The sequence below is a fragment of the Cynocephalus volans genome, chromosome 18, assembly GCF_027409185.1.
Source record: "Cynocephalus volans isolate mCynVol1 chromosome 18, mCynVol1.pri, whole genome shotgun sequence".
Lineage (NCBI taxonomy): Eukaryota > Metazoa > Chordata > Mammalia > Dermoptera > Cynocephalidae > Cynocephalus > Cynocephalus volans.
In genome coordinates, this window is record NC_084477.1 from 12,433,401 (window position 1) to 12,459,406 (window position 26,006).

The window sequence follows — 26,006 nt, forward strand, 5'->3', positions numbered from 1 at the left end:
CAACTTAAGCATTTAGTTTCATAAATTTCCTCTCAGCACTGCTTTAGTCACGTTACAAGTTTTCATATGGATATGTTCATTTCCCTTCAGTTCAATGTATTTTTTAATTTCCCTGGAGACTTACTCCTTGAGCCATGGTTTGTTTAGAAGTGTGCTGTATAGTGTCCAAGGATTTGGAAAGTTTCCTGTGATCCTTCTGTTATTGACTTCTAATTTGATTTCAGTGTGGTCAGAAAAAACATTCCATATGATTTCAATTTTAAAAACTTTGTTGAGGTTATTTTATGGCCCTGGATATGGTCCATTTTTGCAATACTTCACGGGCACTTGAAAGGAGTGGCTATTCTGTCGTTGGGTACAGTTTTCTGTAAATGTTGATAGAGTCTCTTAGTTAATAATAGTATTGAGTTTTCCTATATCCTGGCCGATTTTTAACTGATAGTTGTCCTATCAATTATTGAAAAAGGGGTGTTGAAGTGTACAGCAAAAATTATGGATCTTTTTCTTCTTTCAGTTCTATCAGTTTTGGCTTCACATATTTTACAAATCTGTTAATTAGTGCATACACATCTGTCTTCCTGGTAAACTGACCCTTTATCATTAATCATCACAGTTTTTAATTTAATTAATGTTCCATCTCTTTGGTAGTTTTCTTTGCTCTGAAGTCTACTTTATGTGATGTTGTCACTCCTGCTTTCTTTTGATTAATTTTTCCATATTCCTTTTTTATCCTTTCCCTTTCAATCTATCAACATCTTTATCTTTGAAGTGAGTTTCTCATAGATGGCATATAGTTGGGTCAAGTTTTCTAAATCCACTCTGCCAGTTTCTTTTAGTGGGTAAATTTAGATTATTCACATTCATGTAATCATTGATGTGCTGTGACTTAATTCTGTCATTTTACTTGTTGTTTTGTTTGTTCTCTCTGACTCACTTTTCTTGACTTGCTGTGAGTTACTTGAACAATTTTTAGGATCTATTTTAATTTATCCACGGTATCTCTCAGCATATTTCTTTATGCAGCTTTTTTAGTAGTTGCTCTGGTTATTAACTTATATATACGTAATTTATACAGTCTACTGGTATCAACATTTTACCAGTTTAAATTAAGTGTAGAAATCTTATCTCTCTTTACATCCCTTTATTCTTCTCCATTTATACTACAATTGCCTTAAATATTTCCTATACATACACATCCAGAACCACATCAGACAGTTTATAAATTTTGCCTCAATCACACATAATTTAGAAAACTCCAGAGAAGAAAAATGCACTGTTTTCTACCCATATTTTAGCACTTTCCATTGTACTTTCTTCCTTCCTGATTTTCTAAATTTCCTTCTTTTGTCATTTTCTTTCTGTTTGAAGAACTTCCTTTAGCACTCTTTTAGTACAGGTCTGTTGCAGTCAAATTCTCACTTTTTTCCTTCATTTAAGAATGTCTTGATTTCCCCTTCATTCCTGAAGGACACTTTCATGGCATATAGAACTCTGTGTTGACAATTCCTTTCTTTCAGCACATGAAAAATACTGACATATTTCAGCACATGAAAAATATTCCTTCTGGCCTCCATGATTTCTGATGAGAAATGCTCTGTCATTTAAACATTTTTTTGCCTTGTAGAAAAAGTGTCATTTCTTTCAAGACTTTTTCTTTGTCTCCAATTTTCAGAAATTTGACTATGATGTGTCTTGGTATACCTTTCTTTGGGTTTTTTTCTGCTTGTGACTTACTCAGCTTCTTGAATCTCTAGCTTCACATCTTTTGCTATATTTGAAAATTTTTCAGGCATTATTTCTTCATTTTTTTTTTCAGTTTGCCCTTTTTCTCCTGTCCTTCTGAGACTCCGATGTCACAAATGTTGGGTCTTCTGTTATATTCACACTGGTCCCTGAGGCTCTGTTTATTTTTGAGCCCATTTTCTCTTCAGATGATATAGATTCTACTATTCTGTTTTCAGTTCACGAATTCTTTCCTTTGTGCCTCCACTCTGCTGTTAAGCCATTCACTGAAACTTTTTTTATTTCAGTTACTGTATTTTTCATATCTATTATTTCCATTTGGTTCTTCTTTATGTCTTTTATTTCTTTGCTGAGACTATTTTTTTTTCTCATTTTGAAGCAATTTCATGATCTTGATTTCAAAATCTGTCAGATAATTTTAACATGTCTGTCATCTGTGTTGGTGTTTATTGCCTTTTTTCATTCAAGTTTTTCCTGGTTCTTGTTATGATAATTGATTTGTAATTGAAATCTGAACATATGGGTATTACATTATAAGCTATAGATCTTATTGAAACCTCTGTTCAACCTGACTTCCTCCGACACTATCCAACAGGAGAAGGGATTAGGGCACCTCGTTACTGCTAGGTCAGAGGGGAAATCCATTCCCCACTTGGCCTTCTTGGATACCTAGGGGAAGAAGGGGACCCTGTGACTGCTGGGCAGAAGTGGAAGTTCTAGTTCCCTACTAGACCTGCGGTGACATGACCCCTGCTGGGAAGGGTAAGAGTGCCTCATTACTTCGTCCATGGCCGCGACTGACACTGGAAGGGGCAGCCCCTATTACCACTCACCAGGGATAAAGTCCTGGCTCTCTTCCCTGTGCGGGGGCACCTTGTTACAGCCTGGCAAGGGTGGAAACCAACACTCCCACTCAGCCTCTGCTGGTGAAAGTGAGGGTGGACACAGTTTTTCTGTGGTTTTTTTGCTGGAGCAGTGTAGTTATTATCTAAAAGTTTCCTGTCTTGCAAAGCTTTTCACCTTTCCTGGTCCTCTGGCTAGAAAGAGCCTGCTTTTGTGCAGGCTTCTCTTGTTTATGCCCATTGGCGATTCCTGGTTGCCAGCTTCTTTAGCTCCAAGTCTGGGATGGATGAGGCAAACAGAAAACCTGAGCGATTCACCACTGTGCCGTTACATGGGTCCCAAGTTCAGTAGCCAGTTTCCCTTCATCTCTTTATCTTTCAGAGTCTTATGCTGTCTTATACGTAATGTCCAGGGTTTTACTTGAATTAGAAGGAAGAATAGGGAAAAGCACATGTAGCCCACCTTTCCAAAAGCAGAAGTCTCTTAACAGTAGCTTAACAAACAGAGTGCATCTTGGAGAAGTCGTACTTGCTCTCTGCTCAATAAACGCTGTTTATAGCAATAAACAAAATTCCATGTCCCTCCCCTCAAAGAAATTACATTCTGCTGAGAAACAAATTGTATAATTAGTCCCTAAGACACTTTCATTCTGAGCTAACTTGGACATAGAAAGAAATGGTAAGGGTAAGAAAAAGAAGATGAAATCTATGAGTCGTATCTTTTAACCATCAGCCCTACATCTTGGTAGGTTCCCATGCTATGAGTCCCATCCCAAGGTAGGTTCCAGAAAATTAACATCCCCAGACTAGTTCAATCTCTGATACAGGTATGTGCTCTTGGTTCTGCTGCACCCTAAGGAGACCTGGATTTGGAGGTGAGCAAGAGAGGAATAACCACAAACAGGGTTATCGATCTTCCAGCAAGCAAAGCAGCAGAGACATTTGGTTCTTCTAGGGAGCGACCACATAGAAAGTGTCTAGCATCGAGTCCTAAGCGTCAAGGGTTTCTTTTAGTGGGGGTGATGTCATGTCAGCCAAAGAAGACCCATCTGTGGATGGATATTGTTCCTATTTGCAGAATTTCAGACTCTGGCATACTGATTTTCTCAGAGTCTGTGATATACCTGATATCTTTTAATAAGTCCCTCTTTTGTTTAAATAAACCAAGTAGATTCTTTTGGTGAAACTAAGAATACTGACAAAATCAACTTGGCTAGTTTAAACAAAACAGGAAAAAAAACCACTTGCAACCTATGATTTAATTTTGCAATGTACATATCCTGAATAAACTGAAAACCAAAATAAAAAGGAAGAATTTCCATGTCATTCTTGCACCTGTTCTTGAGGTGGTGATCTAAATTCCTTTGTTTTCCTGGCTGTGAGTGCAGCCGACATGTTTAAGGCTTGCATAACTTCATTATATCGGAAGCGCTGATTGTCTTGGAGCTTAGCTACAAAGTCATCTGAAAAGGCGACAATGGCTTCTATCCGGTGCCGGACCTGGCAGTCACAGAGGTATTGAAGCAGCAGGCACATCTAAGAAGACAATGAAAGGGACATCAAATTTAATTTGACTCCTTTAACAGTTAATGTGTATGAAATCACAATCTATGGTAAACGTGCTTAGTTGCCCACATTTCTCCCTTATAAGCAGAATACTCGTTTTGTGTAGGCAGCAATGTGCTGAGACCCAGGGGGTAAAACATATTTTGTCTAAGCCCAAGTGGCAAATGCATGTGCCTTTGGGGGACACTTACTCTTCTGGCCTCCCTTGTAGCCACAGGTGCAGTGGCCAATGAGATATATAAGGAGAAATTTGCTAGGGGTCTTCTGGGATAGATTTTCTATCATTAATAACAGACTAGAACATATCTCCCTTTCAAAATGAGTGTAACTGGGCTATGACATGATCATGAGAGGAAGAATGAGGTAATGAACTTGGGAAGAAAACCACAGGTTGAGGACACAGAGCAGAAAGATATTATGATCTGGGTTCCTGATGACATCACTGAGTTACTATACCAATTATAGAACCCCAGACTTTGCACGCAAATTAATTATGTGGTAAATACTTAATTCATTGAATGGTTAGCTGGGGATTCTCTTACCAGAAACCAAAAGGATTTTTAACTGAGACAGTTTGTTGCAAGAAACCTGCCGTTTAAGAGATGATCTGTCAAGTTTAGAAAAACATTTATATACACTTAATATCAATGGTGATGTAAATACATGGTGGTGTCAAAGAGGACTTTAAAACCCTGTGTCGCCATCCACAATGTAACTCTTTCTGTCCACTGGCTCTGAAGTAGCCCTGGCATCCAACCCCATCTGCTGGAGCAGCAAGACATCCTCCTGATTAGACAGACTCTGGATTACACTCATTACCCTCTTTCCCTTCTTATCTGTGTTCCTCACAGCAGAAACACGGGCCTTTTCCTGCCTCAGGACCTTCTGTCAGGCCACCTGCTCTGCATGGAAAGCTCGTAGAACACCCTGCCCACCCACTCTTCCTGCACCTACTTAATCCGAGCCTGAGTAAAAGTCACCATCCCCAAGGGGCCTTCCTCCACCTTTCCAACAGTAATCCAGTTTAAATTTCCTTTCTCCTAGTAATCCGTTCTTTTCTTCAGAGTATTTAATGCAATTAGCAATAGGATATTTTAAAAGAAAGGCATAAAGAAGTGCCTGTCTCCCCAGAGACCGTGAGCTTCTGGAAGGCAGGGCTCACATCTGTTTCCTCCTCCCAGCACCAAATGCATGGCACAGAGTAAGACTTCAATCAGTTCTGACTGAAGGAATGAAGAGCAAAAAAGCCCAACAAGAGCGCAAACATCAAAGTGACTCTAATATACTCAAGGGGCATTGAGAAAGGACCCTTCAGACATCTTGATGAGCACAAAGAAAGGCAACATCTTCGATTCCTTCGAAACATACTAGGGAAGGAAATCTTGCTATGTGAGAATGGGCACGTCTCCTGGTGAACAAGTGTTCTAAGGCTGGCAAGAGTGGAAGAGTGGGTGGGAAGAAGCATTTAACGCCTCGTATTTCAGGCATTACAACATAATATAGAGGAAATGTATCTGCAGAAACAGGAGGGGAGATACAAGGAAATTGCTAATGAATAGGAGGTAGAAGAACAGGAAGTTAAATAATTTAATAAAGAACTACCATTACATGGGAATGCAAACAAATACACACACACTCACACACACACACAGGCACACAGGCAAATTTCAATAGCTTAGTACTGAGAAACTCTGGAATTCCCGCACATCTTTTTCCTGATTACCTGCAACTTAACTGGCTCTGGCAGCTTCATCTGCAGCAGGCCCTCCTTGGGCCTCTTCCTCCCCTTGGCTTCCTCTTCCCCAGCTCCTTCCAGCTTCGGGTCTTCAGCAGAGCTGAGCTCTTGCTCCAGGGCGTCACTCTCCTCCTCCTCAGTGGCAGCTTCCTTAAACACGCTGGGCTCAATCAGCTGCAGGATGTGCTTCAGGTCCTCATTGTGAAAGCTGCCCATGATCAGCAGGGTGTAGAAAAGCTTGATGAGAGGCACAAAGAGGAACTCAGTGGTGCCCCCAACTGGGTCCCGGGCATGAAGACTGCCCTCTTTCACAGCTTCTGTCAGCATCTGCATGGTTTTGGCCTTTAGGATGTCCAGTGGGAACTCTGGACTGTGCTGGTAGCAGTCATTACTGATGCTAACAAAACTGGGGGACGAGAACCGCATCCGCGGCCTGAGCGAGGTGCTCAGGCCGATCCCTGGGAGGCCATGCTTCTTGTTCTCATCAGGGAAGAGGGTGATGCTCTTCGTCTCCTCTGTCATGGGGACGATGAACTCATTGTTCATCATGAGCCGGGCGGTGGCATAGGAGCTCAGGTGGATGTCGATCAGCAGGTCATAGTAGCCGGTGCGCAGCAAACCAGGCATGTACTTGTTCTCGATGGCGTAGAGGAGCTGGGGCTCATCCACGTGGCTGCACAGGGCATGGGCCACCCGGTGGTTCCCAAGAGCACACACGGCTGAGTAGAGGCGGAGGGTGTGATAGTGAAATTTCAGCAATTCCTCCTGCTCGGTCAGCTCCAATATGTCGACAGATCTGTGGAAGGCAGAAAGAGAATGGTAGCAAGATTAGAAATGGACCATTAAAAAAAGTTCAAATCAGAGAGAATTCTACAGACGTTATAAATTCCAAAAAGCTATGGGAATAGACACTAACATCTCCTTTTAATTTTCTATATTGTGTTTGATGGTTGCATAGTTGTTTTTAATCACTTCTAGGTGTTTTACAAGTTTCCTTCCACAAAGACATTGGTGTTGTGTTGAAAATTTCTCACCACTAATGCATCTAGGCTCTCCTTCATGCTCCATCCTCATACCAAGAACCTGCGCACCTCCTTTAGGTATCTGGGTTTCAACTTGACCCTGGGACTGTCCTCTCAGGATCTGAGCACTCTTTGGAAAATTTCAAATCTCCTTTTTTGATTGGCTAACCTGGTTCAAGAAGCCAGAAAGCTTTGCCTCAAAAATATGTAAATAAATATTTAATGCAAAAAAACGAATTTACCTGCCCAGATTAATTTTCCTCTGAATTTCCTTTATTTTAAAAAGTCTTTATTAAGACATACTTTACATACTACATAATTTACCTATTTAAAACATATAATTCAATGATTTTAGTATTTTAACAGAGTTGTGCAACCATAATCATCATCTAACTTTAGAATATTTTTATCACCCCAGAAGGAAACCTAGTGCCCATCAGCACTCACTCCTCAGTTCCACCCCCAGCCTTAGGTAACCACTCATCTACTTTCTGTCTCTAAAGATTTGCCTGTTATGGGCTTTTCATGTACTTGGAATCATACGTACAATATGTGGTCTTTCATAACTGACTTCTTTCACTCAGTATAATATTTTCAAGGTTCATCCATTTTGCAGCACGAATCTGTACTTCATTTCTTTTTATTGTGGAATAATATTATATGGATATACCACATTTTATTTATCCATTCATCACTTGGTAGACAAGTGGGTTGTTCCTACTTTCTGACTATTGTGAATAATGCTTCTAAGGACATTCATGCACAAGTTTCCGTGTGGTTGAATGTTTTCATTTTTCTTGGGTGTATCTAGGAGTGAAATTCTTAGGTCATATGTTAACTTTATATTTAATTTTTTGAAGAACTGACAAAATGTCTTCCAAAGCACAGGTTAACTTTTGAAGGCATTAAAATAAAAGAAAAATGCCAAGCATGTCTAAAGATATAAAAATGGACCTAGCTTCTACAATTGTTTTTAAGATTAAAGACAAAATAAAAGGACAACAAATATGTTTATCTTTGCATTGTTTTCATGCCTCGTTTTTATTTAATTTGTGACTGAACTTTTTTATGGTATTTTGGGAGGTTAATCTTGGTCCAAAACTTAGAAACTTAGCTAGCTACTGATAATAAGTCTGTTAAAATGAAATCTCTGCAATTTAATTGGCTATCACATGGTAAAGCTGAAAATCACAAACAAAGCTACCTTTGAATATTCACTGTAGTTTATATCATTAATTATTACTGCCTAGAATGCATATGTGTGTTTCCAAAGCTGTCAAAATATTTTCATTTTCTTTCATTGAAATCTTAGTCTCAGTTTTCACATCTCTAAAATGAAGGACTGAACAAAGTAATTCCTGTGCTTCCATAATATCTCATAATTCTATATTACATTATTCTGTTAAGTCGTACATCACATTGCAGCTGTACTTGTCTGAATTTTTATCTTGCCATTGTAGTCATAAAGAAAAGTGAGTGAAAGCACCATACACTCTACAATGTGTCTTCAACTGCAGTATAATAATTTTTTTCAGTAACAAAGTATTAAGAAATAGATTTAAACTTGGAATATGCAGAATAATGACTCCATTGCTAAAAGAAATTAGATCTTTTAAAATCTCATTTGTTTCTACAGCAGCACCCCTGAACCCTTGGACCCAAGTCTAATTCCAAGTGACCCAATCAGACCGTCAAGGACACACAAGGCTGACCTGTTTTCCTCGGGGATATGAAGAGACATGAACTGCAGAGGATCCAAACACTGCACCAGCCAGCCTTGGCGTTCACTTATTCGAGAGACATCTACTTTCAAAAACTGGTTTGGCATTCTGCTCCACAGGACGTGGGATAGGAACTGCACGTGGAGACGCGGGGGGCACTGCGGCACAGGGTTTTTGTGCTCACTCTTGAATAATCCCGCCGAAAGAGGCATCACATTCTACGGGATAGGGAAGCAGAGACAGAATGAATTTATAACATCCCCTGGAGTTCACAAAGTAATGAGTAGGATTCTGCACAGGAAAGAGACAGTGGAAGTAAGATATACTATGAGTCAAACAAAGTCAATATAGGAATTAACAGAAATTGGGTTGAAAAGCTCCTGAAAGCCAAGCAGAAGAAACAGCATGAGAGAAAAATACCTAATACTTCAGGACAGGCAAATGGGTTTGAGATGTTTCTTTTCCATATGGCACAGGGAGATGCAGGTGCAAGCATGCATAACCACAAATCCTTCACGCTTCCTCACTAGCCCGGGCTCTGGGAAACTTGGTGAGCCTTTAGGAACTTTCAGTGCCAAGCTTCCTGAACGAGAGGGTCACATCCACTTGGCTATCCCTCTCTCACTGTCTGTCCCCTGTCCCCACTTCATCCTTAAACCACTTCCTAATAACTGCAGTATACCAGTGATAACTCAAGAGATACACGTGACTACCAACCAAGAAAACAGAATTAATTAGGCAGTAACTAATGCAATTTATTTCTCCTCCAATTCCAATATGCAGCTTCAGCCATGCTTAACTCCTCTGTCTGATCTCAGGGGAAGAAAGGCCTCTACTTTGCCCAAAGCTCATTCACTCATTTATGATATTGATGCCACCCCTGCCTGCCTCTTCTGGGATGAAATGAAAACAATGCTCTATTTCTGCATGAATTTCAATCTCTTCTTCTCCTCTCCCTTTGCTCTGCTGCATTCCCTACACTGCCTCATCCTCAAACTCCTCTCCTATTCTCTTCTACTAATGAAAGGAAAAGAAAAAAAGTCAGGCACTGTTTTAGGCACTGAGACTATGTCCATGAACAAAACAACAAAATCCTTGCCCTCCTACAGTTTCCATTTTTAAAATCAGTAAGTAAATTAAATGGCATTTTAGAAGAGATGTCACAGAGGGGAAAAACCAACCAGAATGAGGGAACCAGAATTCAGGGAAGCAATTATAAATAGGGTGATCTGGATGGGCACTGGTGAGAAGGTGACGTTTAAAGAAAAATGAAATGGAGAAGACCCATGTGGATATGCAGGGGAAGAAACTTCCATGCAGAAGAGATAGTGCAAAGGACCTGTTAAAGAAGTGTGGCAAGTGTGAGGAGGAGCTGGAGATCAGAGTGGCTGGAGGAAAGGGGGAAGAGGGACAGGAGATGACATCAGAGAGGTAATGCGATGTCAAACCTTTTTAGGGACTCAAGGACTATTATAAGAGCTCTGAGTTTTATTCTTAGTCAGATCTGATCTGACTCATGTTTTAAAACAGTGACAATCACTCAGATTGTTGTATAATAAAAATATGGGCAAGGAGAAATTAAGGAAAACCCACTGGGAGGCTACTGGAGTCTTCCAGATGAAAAACAACAGTGATCCACGTGCTGAGCAGCAGCAGCAATACTGACAGAGCTCGAAAGGTGGAGGATCTGCCCGGAACAGACCTAGGTTGTGGAATGTAAAGGAGGGGAGCCAGGGATGACTCCAAAGCTTCTGGCCTGAGCCACTGGATCTGCTATCACCTGACATGGGAAAGATAGCAGACCAGGAAGGTGGGGGAGGGGGATGGGTAATCAGCAGTCCAGTTTGCAATATCCAGTCCATTTGCAATATCTATTAGACATCTCAACAGAAATGTCAAACGGACAACTGAATATACCAGAGTTCTGAGAAACTATTACTATTTTGTCAAATTTTATTAATTTTTTTTATTTAAAAAAAAAGTTTGTTGCTTCCTTTCTCACCTCAAATCTTGAATTCACTGTAATTCAGCTTCTCCCATTTTTGCTGAAGGTCTTCTGGCATTGTCACCAAAGCCCTCTTAATTAACAGAGGCCATGAATCCCTCCAGTCCGAACTCTACGGGCCTTTCTGTGGCATCTCCTGTCCGAGGCTGTCAGCCACGGCTATTCTGGAATTGCCCTCCTTGCTTGGCTCCTTTCTATTGAGACGTCTCTTTTAGCTCTTCTCCTGCATTCCTGACAGTTCTGTCCTGGCTTCTCGCACAGGTTTCTCTCTTAGTTCATACAAACAGGTTCTCTACTCAGTTATCTTCTCTTCTCACTGTCTACAGTTGCCTGCACTTATTTCATTCACTCCCAAAGATGAATTACAACTGACTTCTTGATGATTAAAATATTAATCTCCAGCACAGCTCTCTTTTTTGAATACAACTATATATATATATATGAGTATATATGCATGCATTCTGCATATGCATTATATTATATATATATATGTTTATTGAGCAGATACTATGTATAAGACATTGCTCAAGATTTTTAATTATATTATTTTAACTCCATAAAACAGATACTGTAAATTCCATTTTGCAAAGGCAGAAACTGAGATCACATAATTTAAGGAACATGTCCAATGTCCACAAGCCAGCCTGATAAAACTGTCCACTATGTTCATCCTGATGTGTGCCTGGCATCTCAGCTTTACAGTCGCAAAATTAAATTCAATCTCTTTTCCCAAATTTCAACAAGCTCTTCTACTTGTAGCATTAGTATGCCCGAGTTTTGCAAAGTAAAAAATTTAAAATAATCCTTGATTCTTCAGTTTCCTTGAGTACCTGAATCCAAATCATTGACAAATTCTGTAAACCCCATTCACTGTCAAATCCTATTAATTTCTCCTGTAATAAAACACTTTCGCACTTCTCACTTCGTCTTTGTTTTGACTTTGTGGCTCTCATCTTCATCGCCCACGTGGGTGGTACTAAACTGTCAATACCTGATTTCCACCACCTGCTCTCACCCGTGTCCACCTCCACATTACTAACCAACATATTTTTCAAAAACAAGTCTCAGTATGTTCAAACCCCTTCTTCAAATTTCCAATGAATTGCCACTGTCTAAGCCATAGGTGCCAACTTCTTAGCATGGCACACAAGGCCTTTTCAATAAGGACTTGGTCTCCCATTTGTCCATGTTAATCTCCAGCCACATGGTGGAAAGCATCCTGGGTTACAGTCACACTGAATTTCTTACCTTTGGCACTTTTACTCTGACATATGTTTGCCTTCTCTTGAATGCCATAGCTCTAGAATGCCCCTTCCTAGTAAATGTGCCCAGAGACCTTCTATATAACAGCTAATCAACCTAAATGTCACCTTTTCTTTTAGCCTTACCTGATCCACCCTGTCCAACTTATTTATTTGCTCTTTCACTTATGTTCCCAGAGTACTCTATACCAGCTACTATTCTAGGTGGCATGGTTTCAGGTCTTTGAATCCATTCACTAGCTCGCCTATGAGTTCAATGATTACTACACTGTGTGTAATGTGGCATTTTTTGCTCTGTATAGGCCTGTTTTTATTGAATAATATATTTAAGATGACCAAAGAGAAACCCTTTCTAATTAATTATGTTACCCTAGTATTGTGAAAGAGATTTTCAAACATGGCTATCTTTCCTTTAAAGAATAATTTATTTGATTCATATCAGTATTAATAAAATACTAAATTCATTTAAGAAGAAATAAATGCTATGCCCTAACCAAAATAACACAAATATAATACCAGGAATGAGTCTTTCTTACCTTTATTCTTCCCAATTCAAACTGGAAAACATTGGGACTTGTCGCTTGGGCAAAAACTGCAGGAAATAATTTTGTACTTGGCTCCACCTTAAAGAAACAAATGAATTTAATAATATTAGTAAAAGAAAAAAGACAAAGAAAAAATATTTTCTTTCTAGCAACTATGGAACACTTTACAGAAGGAAACCAGAGACTCTTCCTGTCTTTCATATAGATATCCTTCAGTACTCAGTTGGCGTATTACATTACTATGTGAATATTTTTGGAAGAATGAACTACCTGTTTACTCTGAAGTGCTTATGGCACTTGCATTATTCCACAGAAGTAAACACACATTATCAACTCATTTCCATTTCCATTTTCTTTTAGCTTCTAATTTACTTTTTGGTCTTCCACAAGGTGTTGCCCTTGAACGGGTAAAAAGGTTTTCCTCCCTGGAAGCGTGAGGCCCTCGCTGGCCATGTACCTGATAGTAGGTGCTCAGCTCCTTGCCATTGGCGATGAAGGTAAGCAGCCCGCTGGTGGCGTCCACCACACAGCCGATCTCCAGCCCGTTGTTGTTGCGCCCTTGCCCAGGACTCATGCTCTCGCCCGCACACACCATGTAGCAGTTGCTGCGTTTGATGCTGAATTCCAAAAAAAACATTTTCATCTTTGTACGACAACGGATATAAGAGAAAGCAGGTATATCTTGCAAACTAAACCTAAATTATGCTGCGCAAGCAACAAGCTCATGCTGTAATGGAGAGGTGCGCAAGGGCCCGATTCTGTGGTTCTGAGCAAAACTCCACTGGCCGCAGTGGACATTTGGAATCAGGCCTGACACGTCTCTGAATTTCACACCTAATGGAGACAGGTCAACAAGTTTGAACCAAGAAAGAACTGACCTGCACCTTCTCTCCAAAAACTCAAACCAAACTGGACCTTTTTCTGAGGTTCAAAAAAGTTTAACTATTTTAGAATCATCCAAATTTGTAATTTCATGGGTATTTGTGATATCGTGGGTATTTTTTGGTTTTTGTTGTTGTTATTGTTTGTATGCTATTTGCTGTTTTTTTTAACTACTTGTTTTAAGATAAGAAGTATTTGTTTCCAAACACTCAAAAAAAAAAAAAAAAAAAAACAACCCTCAGGCAAATTCTACATGAGCCATCAGTTATTCATTATGTTAAAAATTTGGCTCATGTGATGCCCCTTCATCACAATTCCTGGTGATCTGTTATGAGAGACAGACAAATAGAATACACACAAAATCAGTGATATTAACAACAACCCCCCACCTGATTTTCACCTTCACCAAAATCTTTAATATAGATGGTAACAAAGTTAAGTAACTGGAGCTTCATCTGCATTCCCTTTCTCTGCCACTATAAAGTAAACATATTAACAAGACTAGAAAAAAAGGCCAAAGGCAGGCAAACAGGAGGAAAAGATCAAAAAGACTGGCATAAAGTCAGTTCCTAAATAATGAAATGCAGGCTGTGTTTCTTTGCACTGTGTGCATAAGATTCAACGACCCTTCCCTATCCTCTGTTTCCTACACCAAAACCATCTATCTGTTATCCCATCCCTATATTGAGTTCTTATACTGCTGACATATCTAAAAATTAAATGTGTCCCCAAAGAATATTCCTAGAGACACGTGGTTTTGGGTCCCATACTAATGCTCTTCATTCAAGATTTCTGCTAGGGCCCCGTCTCAAGAGCTAAGTCCATTACGTTTCATGTGTTACAACCTGAGGGCAGGAGAGTAAGTTTCCCAGTCACCAAAAGCATTGCTGCAACATTATGAAGGACTTTCTTTTCTATGAGACCTGGCACAGCAGATCAGAGAGGACGCACGGGCATAAAGGGTAGAAGCAAATGGTCAGATCTTCTCTTGTCTTAGTCTGCAAGGAAGATAGTTTTCTTCACTTTTTTGAAGGTTTGGTTTGAGTTTGATTTGTTTTACAAATGAAAAAAGATGGCACAGAAAGTGTCACTGACTTACCCAAAGCCACACAGCGAGTCAATGGCAAAGCTGAGGAAAGAACCCACTGCTCCTCAGTCGGAGTTCAAGTGTGTTCACCTGTTCTAAACTAGCAGCCCACACTGTCTTCACATTTTTCTCCCACCACAGAGCCAGTTCCCAAGATCCAAATCAGACTATATCTTAAATGCCTCATATTCACCCATCTCTAGTCCCTGAAACAAAGGCTAAGTATTGGTAACACAAGTGGTTAGTCATGTTACCTGAAGGAAGATGATTATTACCTAAAAAGGAGGCACTGCTCTTACTGTATAAAGTTTTTCACTTTTAATATATTTAGATTCCTTACTGGTTTGTATGTGCAACAAATAGGACATTGGCATTAATAGCTTGATTATACTGCTCCTATAAATAAAAATATCCTGGACACAAAATCCAAGAAAAAAAATACCTAGATTTACCAATATTTTTTTCACGTCATTCATATGAAAAATTGAGGAAAACCAACCTTTCATGCACTTTTCCTTTTTCATCTCCTAGAGTAACTGTTACAGTACGAACTCTGTCCAAGTCAAAGCCTGTATCAAACTGATGAAAATCTGATGTAATCCAGCCCACCCAGACATTAGCAGGTTCTTGTCCAGGGAAAATCCTCACTGAGTAATAGTACTGTCAAGACAACAAAACCAAATGTTAGAAAAGTAAAACAAAACAAAACAACAAAACTTTGAGTGCGATGTCAATTGTTGTCTGAGTCTTTGAATTACCTAAAATTATAATCATACTTCTTTGATTAAAATCATTTGGCTGAATTAAAATGTTATAGGCAGAAAGAACTGACACTGCAAAATGAGAAATGTCTTATACCAGAGATCCCGAATTAAATCAGAAATAATGGAAAAGACAGAAAAAATTCTATCTGAGCAAACATGCTAAATAATCTGAGGCTTTTTATACTTCCAACTATGTATGCACATGTACATACATTTGTATATGTACATATATACAGTATATGTATGTTATAAAATCATCAATCAATTAGGCAGGTAAGCTCAAATTCTTCAAGCTTGTACAAGTGCACTAATCAGTGCTAAAGTTTTTATACCTGTCACCTGCCTCTTTGCTTTGTCTTTCCTATCTCTTACATATAATATTTTGATACGTCAAAATCACTTTGAAATAGTTCAGATCTAACGTGAACAACAGATTCAAACATGGGAGCATTCTATAATGGACACAACTATATATTTATTCCATTTGGCATTTCGGGAGAAGTAGTTTTGAAAATGTAAAATGGCAGAGAGCAAAACTTGACCTCTCACAAAATACGATAAATATTCTTCCTTTAGACAATTCACTAAGATGAAGGAAATTGTATGTATTTGGAAAAGTGAAGTGGCAAATTAAAATTTTTCCAGGAAACAGGATAGCAAAATCGTGATTATGGGTGCCATTAAGTCTATTTTTTCTGCAATAGCTCTTTTATTGCATAATATACACCATATTACATACACATACATAATAATTTCTTATACTTATTTCAAATTTTCAGTCCCTTAAAATATATGTAAAAATACAAGTGAATAATTATTTAAAAAATAATGTTGCTAAATATGACAAATCAAAGTACACTGTTTAAGCTATAAAGCACACTTATTGACAAATAGAAAATAATGACAAAAGCTGCAACCTCATACCGTGGACGTCTGCATCAAGTAATCATAGTCGTCCCGATCATCGGCAAGGACATCTTCAGTGAGTCTTGCAGAATGGCTTGTGCTATAATCTGGCTTTGTTCTTCTAAGTAGAAATCTGAAATATATTAGACAGCTAGGAATAAGCAGCATTAAAATGTCCTGCCCACTTCAAATATGAGCACATAATCAATTGAGTTGTCTTCTGCCAGGGTGATTTCACTCTTTGGGGGACATGTGGAAATAACTGGAGATATTTTTGGTTGTCACAAGTGGAGAAATGAAATGCTACTGGTATCTAGTGAGTGGAGGCCAGGGATGCTGTTAAACATCCTTCAATGTCCACGGCAGCTCCCACAACAAGGAATTATCTGACCCAAAGTATCAATAGTGCTGAGATTGAGAAATCCTGATTTAGTGAAAGAAAGTAGGATAAAATTACTTGCCTTTTTGACCATAAAAAATACTATTTAGAGAGAACACTCTTTAAATTTCAACCAAGAATGTAAATATAGACATTGTAAAAAGTGACTCTTGGGATAGTTTGTATCTCTTCTAACAAATTAGATGCCCAATGGGTTGCTTTATTTTATACCGTAGAATCTTTTGCACAAAAAGGAGGAGGAGGAGGAACAAATTAACACTGGGAAACCCCTCACCCTCTCCTGCAACCCTCTCCAGATAATAACTGCATGCTTAAAATCATGTTGTACAGATTAATGACCTTTGTTTCAGACGAGAGGGCTTTTCCTGAGCATAATCTTTGTGGTTATTAAACTCTGGCTTTGTAGCTTCTTTGTCAACACGATCGGGCACCAGATGGCCATGAGCTGTTTTCATAAGAACTTCAAAATCAGAATCTGCATCATAGTCCTCCAAATCATTCTTGGGTCCAAAGAGGCCGGCACCAGGAAGCCCTCCAGCCACACTCTTGGAGAAGACCTCTGCGCACTCGATAGGCATGCTCAGACGATAAAACATGATATCAGTGCTGCTGTTCTGAGAACCAAAAGACTTCTGGGTGATCTTTAAACACGGGGAACTGTCTATGGTCCCGTCTATTCTGGTCACCTAGCAAATGAAGAAGCAGTAGTTCACATTCTTATCACCACTATCAATCTCCTGATTCTAAAGATCACTAATGCACATCATGTTTTCAGAATCCCAAACACAGCCCACACATGGCATCATTTTGTAAGAAATGATTAAACATAGAGTATTACATTATGTATATATTCATAGAGTTCTGCTTCTAACTCTAAAGATGGTTTGGGAAAGTCATGTCACAACTGTACATATTCAGATTTGGCCTAACATTTCCTACATAAAAAAGAAATTATTCTTAATCACTCTGATAAGCTACTCATATGTACCTAATACCAGAGGCTAATCCTCTGCTTAGATTCCATTACTATGTAACATATCACGGTCACCATTTTCAGTAAGTTAGAATAATTGTCCAAGTAGGAACTCTCACATATAAAGATATTCTGCTCCTGGATTTTGTAAATAGTTTAACAAAAACAAACAAACAAAAAAAACCTCAATATGTTCATGGTTTGATGGAACTTGGAGAAACTGAGGAAGCCTCTTGCTTAGCCACATAGTAATATCCCTGTTAGTATTAACGGCAAATGGTTCATAGCCCTCTTGTAAGCCACAGATGGTGAAGTATTTCAAAGTGCTGACATCCTTTCCAAAGTTCAATCTGCCCACTTGAGCCACTCCGAGGCTACATACAGGTATGAATCCTGGGAAGAGATAAAAAAATAAAATAAAAAAAAAAGTCTTCAGTATCATTAATAAGAGTTCCTGTGAGTACAAAACTACCAAAGACATTGCTCCAGGACTCCTTTGTAAGAGCTGTCACCCTAGAGTGAGAACAGGTGTAAACAGAAAGAAAACACTGACATTAGGTATTAAATGTAAGACCAGTATTGGGGGCTATAGATAAGTCCCTTCTCTCAACCTGGCCTTATTCTGTGAAATGAGATAACTGCTAAGCAGCCCCTGATCCTCCAGGGATCCCAGTGTCCACTTGCAGGAGATCCCACCCTACAGCCTCCTTGAGGAAGAACTAAGTGCCAAGGGGTGTGGTTCCCTTTGCCTTGCCTGTACACACACACGCGCATACATACACACACACACACACACACACACACACACACACACACACACACACGGGTGAGGTTACTTCCAAAAGTTCATAGACAAAAACTTTTTGAAGGACCCTTGTGTGTGTGCACACAAATTATGTATACATCTATATCTATATCCATCTATCTATCTATATATATATATTATATCTATGCATTAGAAATGAATGATGGACAAACCAATAAAATATTTCATAAGCTAATCTAATAATGTATGGCAGAAATGTTAGCAAATCTTTTCACTACTGAATAAAAAGGAGAAACTATATTAACTGTTAACTATTTCTTTGAGTTTTTTGGAATCAATTGTCGAGGCGATGAGATGACATTTTTGGTAGTGGGATTAGATAATATTTGGGAGCGTCTTCATGTACTCTTTTATAACATTTTACACAAATGTTCAAATAGTCAGCACAGTAAACAAAATCAGTATTGGAACGTAACCTAGAAATTAGAGAACCTAATTTGTAGATCAAAAAAGCGGTGGATCCTAAGAAAAAGCCAATAATTTTCATGAGAATTGCAGTTAGTTCTACCATTATGATTTACATTTTTCCCTTCATGAAATTAGTGGCAGTGAAAGCAATATATAACCCACAAAATAGCAGAAGATGATAAAAATTACATCCAATAATTCACAATGATCTCACCCAGTTTGTATTCGTTAATATATACTCAAATAAATGGTTGTATAATAGGGATACCAACCAGGAAGAAAGAACACATCCAGCTGTGTTCAAGAAAGTGTAAATGATGAGTTTCTAATTAAAACTAAAAAAACTGAAGCGGTGTCTGTAGCTGTGACAGCTTTTGAAGCAGTAGTCGAGGAAAGTTGTTTTAAATATGTGTCCCCAAAGGAATCAAAGAAAAGGATTGGATAAATACAATAGACGGAGATAGCTTGAACTTCATTAGCACAAACTGGCAAATCTAACATTCATTTGACATAAATTAGGGGATACCTAGATAGAAACATCCCTTCAGATGATTAACATCTATTTCTTTGTAATTATTTTAGTGGTAAAAAGAGTGCCTAGCCTGTAAGTAAAGTTACTGGAGACCTGTACATCTGCATAATAGATCTTTGTGTGTTTGCTACACTAACATACAAACTTTTCTGTATGTTTTAATATTTCCATTTAAAAAATTAACTGACTAGTCATATGTATAAAAATTAACTGACTAGTCATATGTATAAAGATTTATATCCTAAACTGTTCACTACAGCTATGTTTACAATTCTAGAATACTGTTTTAATAAATACTTTTCTTTTCCAGAAGTAAAATGTTATTTAGCCTTTGAAAATTTGGTATTGAAAGGTTCATTACTATACAAAAAATATTCACAGGAAATACCATTTAAAGAAAGATATAACACGGTTTATTTTTAGAGAGGAAAATATCAGGTTTTTTATCAAAAAGTTTCAGAGTAGTGGGATTTTTAATGCTTTTGGGGGTTTTTTTCCTCTCAATTTAATGAATTTTCTTCAATGAGTATGTATTTTATTATAAAAATAAGTGATCACTTTCATTAAAAAAAATTCACTTAAAAAACAGGACATACCTACGTCTTTCTCATAAAGAAATCTGTAAGACTGATGTGGATACAAAATGACTGAAAAGACGTATTCTTCAAGTCCTAGTACTCAATGTTAATGTGTGGTGAGTTCAGTATCAGATATACTGCTAATCACCAGAAATACTGCTAATCAAATTAAACTAGTGTTAAGATTTATATAGAGTAATTTGTTAATATACATTAAGAAACTTTCAACCATTCATTTCTTTATTTGACAAATATTTATTGAGCAGCTACCATGTGCCACAAGCTAGTAGTAAAAGGTAATTAAGACATAGCTCCTGGGCAAAAGGTGCTCATAGCTAATGAGGTGAAAAGACACGTGAAGAAGTTATCCCAAAACAACCTTCCACCCATCTAAGCAGAGAGGGTTTAGGAGCAGAGTAAAGGGGAGAGATAGGAGTCAGGAAGATTTTGCAGAAGAATTACCATTTTAAGAGGAAGGCAGACAGTACTATGAAGTGATTAAGAACACAGAGTTCAGAGTCCAACAGACATGGATTCAAGTCTTAGCTCACCACTTATTACCTATTTGACCTTTGACAAGCTACATAAATTCTCTAAGCTTTAATCTTTTCTTCTGTAACACCTACCCCCACAGGGTTATGGTTTTAAAGTGAGATCCTTGTATGCATGCTGCTTAGCATGGATGCTCATGGAACTAAATTTAAAATGGAAAAAAAAAAGTAAAAGAAGAAATCAGTCTATCCATAACAAGAGAATGCTTAACTACGATATATACACAAGATTAAAGATGTGCAGCCATTAAAAATAATCTTTGGGGCTCACCAAAATAAAACTATAGAGAGAGATAAAACTAATGTGGCAAAATTTTAAAAATTGGTGATTACAGGTGAAGGGTATACAGGTGTTACTGTACCATTCTTGCACTTTTTTGAAGGACTAAAATTTCTCAAAATAAAAAGTTGTTTAAAAAATTTAAAACTATGCTTCAAATGTTTTCATGCCTTTGGATAACACTTATAATATTAAGTTAAAAGGGAGATAATGGAAAACTATTTTTACAACAGTTTCAACTTTTTAAACAGGAGAGATATAAATTAAAAGTCAAATTTCTTGCTGGGTAATAGGAATATATGTGATTTTTAAGCATTTTCATTATAATCCTTTGTATTTTCCAAATATTCAACAAGAATATAAGATAGATAAATACATGTCTTTTTTTTTTTCATTAGTTTAAAGCAGTTATACTGGTACCTGATGTTTTCATTGTATTATAGTTTGGTCCCCTTTAAAAGAATATATTTATGCAAATACATCCATAAGTAGAAATTAGCATATTTTTTCCCTAATTTTAATATAAATGAAATAGAACTTAGCAGCAAAAATTAAATCATATTCTGACTTCTGAAATCACAGATTTAATAACTGCTATCATAATAAAACAACCAATATTTCTAAAAACTATCTTTACTTTTAAAAATTAGCATATGCACAGCAGAAACAACTACATGGCAATGGAGTCAAAGAAGACAGAGAATAGAGAAAAACCACAGGCACTGTTCAGCCACCACACGGACACAGGGCAGGCCTCAGTCACCTCCATCTGTACAGTACTTTGCAAAGTGTCCTGAATAATGAAGATGCCGATAATAAATGAAACAGCAGGCACACAGGCTCCCTATCAACAGCGAATCTTTCCTGAGTGTTTATCTGATGCTCCGTCTCAGTGAACCCTCACAGCCATGCAGTGAGATAGGAATCATTACCACTTTCCATATGAGACAACCAAAATCTTAGCTTAAATCATTTGCCCTCACAGCTACTAAGTGGCCAGAAGAGAAACCCAAGTTTGGTTTAAGCCAGGGCTCAGCAAACTTCTGTATATGACCAGATAGCAGATATTTTATATTTTAGGTTCTGTTGGTCATATGGTTTCTGTTGCAACTACTCAACTCTAAGTCATTGTGCAAAAGAAGCCATAGACAGGAGGTACACAAATGAATGTGGCTGTGTTCCAATAAAACTTTATTTACAAAAGCAGGTGGCGGGCTAGATTTGGCCCTCAAGCCTTAGTTTGGCAGTCCCTGCTCCAAGTTACTATTTGACATTGTCTCCATACAGGATCAGGTGCTTCCATTTGGCAAATATTTAATAACACCCACCATATGCCAGAGACTGTTCTACACACTGGGGATACAACTAGGAACAGAAATCCCAAAGAGGCCATGACTTTCTGGAGCTTACCTTTGAGTAAAAAAGACAGATAATTTGCAAATAAGGAAATGGTTACCAAGACATATAATATAATGTCAGGAAACAACAAATGCTATCAAGGCTGACTGAAAGCTCGGCATACACAGAACAGGACAGGTTGATAAATGACATCACTGTTAATAATTGAGCCACAGCAAAACATGATAACTGGGATCCAATTCTTCATTAGTGTGAGGTATGCAGAACACACAAGTAGTTCAACACGATAAAACAGATTTCCACAGATGCACACATACACCTAGCATATGGAAAATCTTGGTCCTACCTTCCTGCCCTCCATGTTCTTGATTGACACCCCTCAAATAACACAGCCTGGTGATATCTAAGGGAGTTTTTCTTCCAGGCAGTGGATCTTAAATTAGCGAACACGAGCCCAATTGGTTACTTGGGCCTGAGCCAAACCCACCCTAACTATTTGCAAATCTGTTAAAACAGTGGACTAAGCTGCTTCCTCCAACAAAGGACAGATGGCTGCAGCAAATTTTAACTTTCTGTGTTGGTGAGCCTCCCTGCTCCAGAGCAGAGGGGTGTGATGAGCTCGTAAGTGCAGCCAAGGAGCTGGCAGTCACAAGGATGTGGGGGTGAAATACAGGCATGAAATCTGTGCCTGGGGCTACAACAAAAAGAAGATAAAGCAGAGCTCAAGCATACCAGCTTTTCCAAAGAACATACGATTTCAGACTTCAATGTTTCTGAAATATACATAGGAATCCACCTGTATTACCCAAAACAAATGGCCAAAAGCAGATAAAAATGGCCAATATTATACAGAAATATAAATTTGAATTTTTTTGATTAGAAGAAGAGGGTAACACTTAACTTGTGGCTTGCTATGTGCCAGATAACAGATAAGTACTTTCCCATACATCACTCAATATTAACTCCATTTTTTCAGATAAGGAGACAACTAAGATGTTACATCATTCGTCTGAAGTCCTACAGCTAGCTAAATGGATGCCAAAATTTGAATCAAGAATGCTGAGTGGGAGGGTAAGACAAACACAAACACAAAAAACACTTGCCTTGGATTTTTTAGATCTTTAGAATTAGAAGAGGCATAAAGGATCACCATCAATCAGTGCCTTTATTTTAAGGAAGTGAAAGCTCTTTGCCCAAAATCATACAAGAAGAATTATCTTCAGAATTGGGTTGCTGGGATTCCCCCACTGCAGGAGTCAACCTCACAATCCTGACGCCTTCCTTCCTCCAACGAGTGCTAATTTTTACTTAGGGAGATTCCTGACAATAAGTTACTTTCCCCCGTCTGTACCACAATACCAGGTTGCAGAGTGACAGTGGAGACAGGAACTTCAGATGATAGGGTGGAGCCAGGCAGGTGGGTGTTTGGAGGGATGCAGACCTTCTAACCTTACTTCACACAATGTTGAAAACTACTCTTCTGGGTAAGCCACACAGCCATCCAGCAGCCTAACTACTGCAGTATTTCAGCTGACGGTACAGAGAACATTGTGAGAACAGACTGACAGTTCCATGTCCTGGGTTCGTGGGTTTTTTTTTTTTCCCCCCCAAAAAAAGGTAGCATGATAAAATCAATAATAGATATTCTTCCCTCTCTTTTTTATTAGAGGTCTTTTCTGCCAACAGCCATGCAGTTATTTTAATCACAAAAATATTCCTGTTTTTCTCCCATGGAAAGGAATTCCATGAGGTGTCATAATACCAGGAATTCAGTTTTGCTCTCCATCCCTTCATGTGGCAGACACAGAATTAAAAGGATTGCTTCTGGATTTGATTATAATCATTACAGGTACAGAATCTAAGAGCCCTAAGATGATCTCTACTCACAGAGAGCTGATTCTCTTACTCGTTTTAAATTAAGGATATGATTAGCTCTTCAGACTACTGGTAATATGAGGTCCTGCCCATAACAGTAAATTAAGAATAGTATTAGATTAGTGGAGGATATAATTGTAGATGGGGTGGTATATTAGTCTGCTTGGGCTGCCATAACCAAGTACCACAGACTAAGTGTCTTAAACAACAAATGTATTTTCTCAGTCTGGAGTCTGACAGTCCAAGATGAAGGTACCAGCAGGTTTTGTTTTTCTGAGGCCCCTGTCTTTGGCATGCAGAGGGCAGGCCTCTGACTGTGTCCTCACATGGCCTTTCTTCTGCACACATGCATCCCTGGGTCTCTTCCTCTTCTTATAAGGACACTAGTCATATTGGATTAGGGCCTCACCCTAAGACCTCAGTTAACCTTAATTACTCTTTAAAGGCCCTATCTCCAAATACAGTCACATTGAGGGTAGGGATTTAACATGAGTTTTAGAGGACACAATGCAGTCCATAACAGGTGAGATGGAGACATGGTGTGTATTCAGGATGCTGTATCCACAAGCAAACACATCTCCTCCAAAGCCAAGTCTGCTGAGCACCAAGGAACCCTGGAGTTACGCCAAGATTAGAAAAGTCTGAATTCTACTTTATACGGAATTTCATTTAGTACTCCTGCAAGGCATTTCTTCTTTTTTTTAAATAAGTTGGGATTTCACACACCTCAGAGGAGCCAAGCACTAGCAAAGTCAGGCATGCAGTCATTCTCAAAGTAGTAAGAATCAGCTCGCCCTGCATAAGTTCTTCCAGAATACACGTGGAGCACAAGTATTTTTTATATCAGAAAAATTCTGTGCCTCATTTTCCCTATGATGTCAATGTGTTAGGTAAATGAGATATCACCTGCATGTTTTCATTGACATTCCTTTGTCTTTATTATTTTATTTTAAACTTTATTTTTGCTATTTTTGCTTTGCTTTTCTTATGCCGAAGTTTGAATTATGTAAATTCTGGGTATAATATATTTTGTGAAGGAATCTTGAGTTTATAAGTGACAGATAAAAAAAAAAAAAAGCTTTAGTAGAGCAAGTAGACAACCACATTGAAGAACAAGGTAGAAATACCTTCACTTGGTTAGAGTATGATGCTGGTAACACCAAGGTCAAGGGTTCAGATCCCTGTACAGGCCACCCACCAAAAAAACAAAACAAAACAAAAAAGCAAACAAACAAAAAAGGGTTACAGGACCCTTCCCTTCCCTGAGGTCTCAGACCTAAGGATGGGGACAGGGAGAGCCAATGAGGGAGAGAACATGCTCCCCACTGCCACCACGTCACCCAAACTGTAGAATGGGAGAGAGACTTCACTAAGATAAATCTCCATAAAAGAGGCATTTCAGCAGTATGAACTCCTGTTCAGAAGATTTCTGAACGGAGGTCTCTTGTGTAGGCATGTGTTGGAACCTGGAAGGGAGACCTCCCCTTGGAGACAGGATTCCAGAGAAGGAGGCAATGGGAGGCACCAAAGAATTATGTAAGATAGGAGGCAACCAAACACCTGGGAGCTGAAGAAGAGGGAGAAATACACAGAGGGGACACTTGGGGCTGTGTGGGACACAAGGCCATTCGTTCTGCCTGGGGAGCTCCCCGTCCACACAAGGCACCCTGCCCAGAAGACAGAGTATTGTGACTTGTATCTTTACCCATTTCTTTCTGTGCTAAAAAATGAGAAATTGCTCTGATTTCTTCCGCTTGTACTTCAGATCACACTTCCTTTCACCTTGTCAGGAACTTCACTTTAGTGCTTACCTCCTCTCAGACCTTTACCATCCATCCTTATTTACTACATTGTTCCCAAAAGCTCCACAGTCATGTTCATGAACCTGCAGTTTCTTCAAGAATCTCAAGGGCAAAGGAGTGGACTATGGATTAGTTATAACTTTTGCTCAGGACACACTCTCATCCTCACCTACTTTTATTTATTTAGTTGGTCCTTTTTAAATACTATCACAAGCACCTACTAACCCACCACCCGATGGAAAAACCAGAACCTTCACAATAGCTTACAGTTACCCATGTTAACCCGACCTTCCCATTTCCTGCCTCCCTCCACCACCTGAGGAAATCATCACCCCATATCCC

At 38.7% G+C, this 26,006-nt stretch overlaps 1 protein-coding gene across 1 annotated transcript in view; it reads right to left on the reverse strand.

Moving 5' to 3' along the window:
* RYR2 (ryanodine receptor 2) overlaps positions 1 to 26,006 on the reverse strand; it is a 448,094-nt gene that overhangs the window by 177,631 nt on the left and 244,457 nt on the right. Inside the window, exons 30-38 of the mRNA XM_063082911.1 lie at positions 17,638 to 17,846; positions 16,820 to 17,166; positions 16,099 to 16,213; positions 14,910 to 15,070; positions 12,899 to 13,058; positions 12,433 to 12,519; positions 8,621 to 8,847; positions 5,875 to 6,682; positions 3,921 to 4,121 (exon numbers count right to left, since the gene is read on the reverse strand). Of these exons, the coding sequence (XP_062938981.1) occupies positions 3,921 to 4,121; positions 5,875 to 6,682; positions 8,621 to 8,847; positions 12,433 to 12,519; positions 12,899 to 13,058; positions 14,910 to 15,070; positions 16,099 to 16,213; positions 16,820 to 17,166; positions 17,638 to 17,846 (2,315 nt within the window). The remainder of the gene's footprint in view (positions 1 to 3,920; positions 4,122 to 5,874; positions 6,683 to 8,620; positions 8,848 to 12,432; positions 12,520 to 12,898; positions 13,059 to 14,909; positions 15,071 to 16,098; positions 16,214 to 16,819; positions 17,167 to 17,637; positions 17,847 to 26,006) is intronic.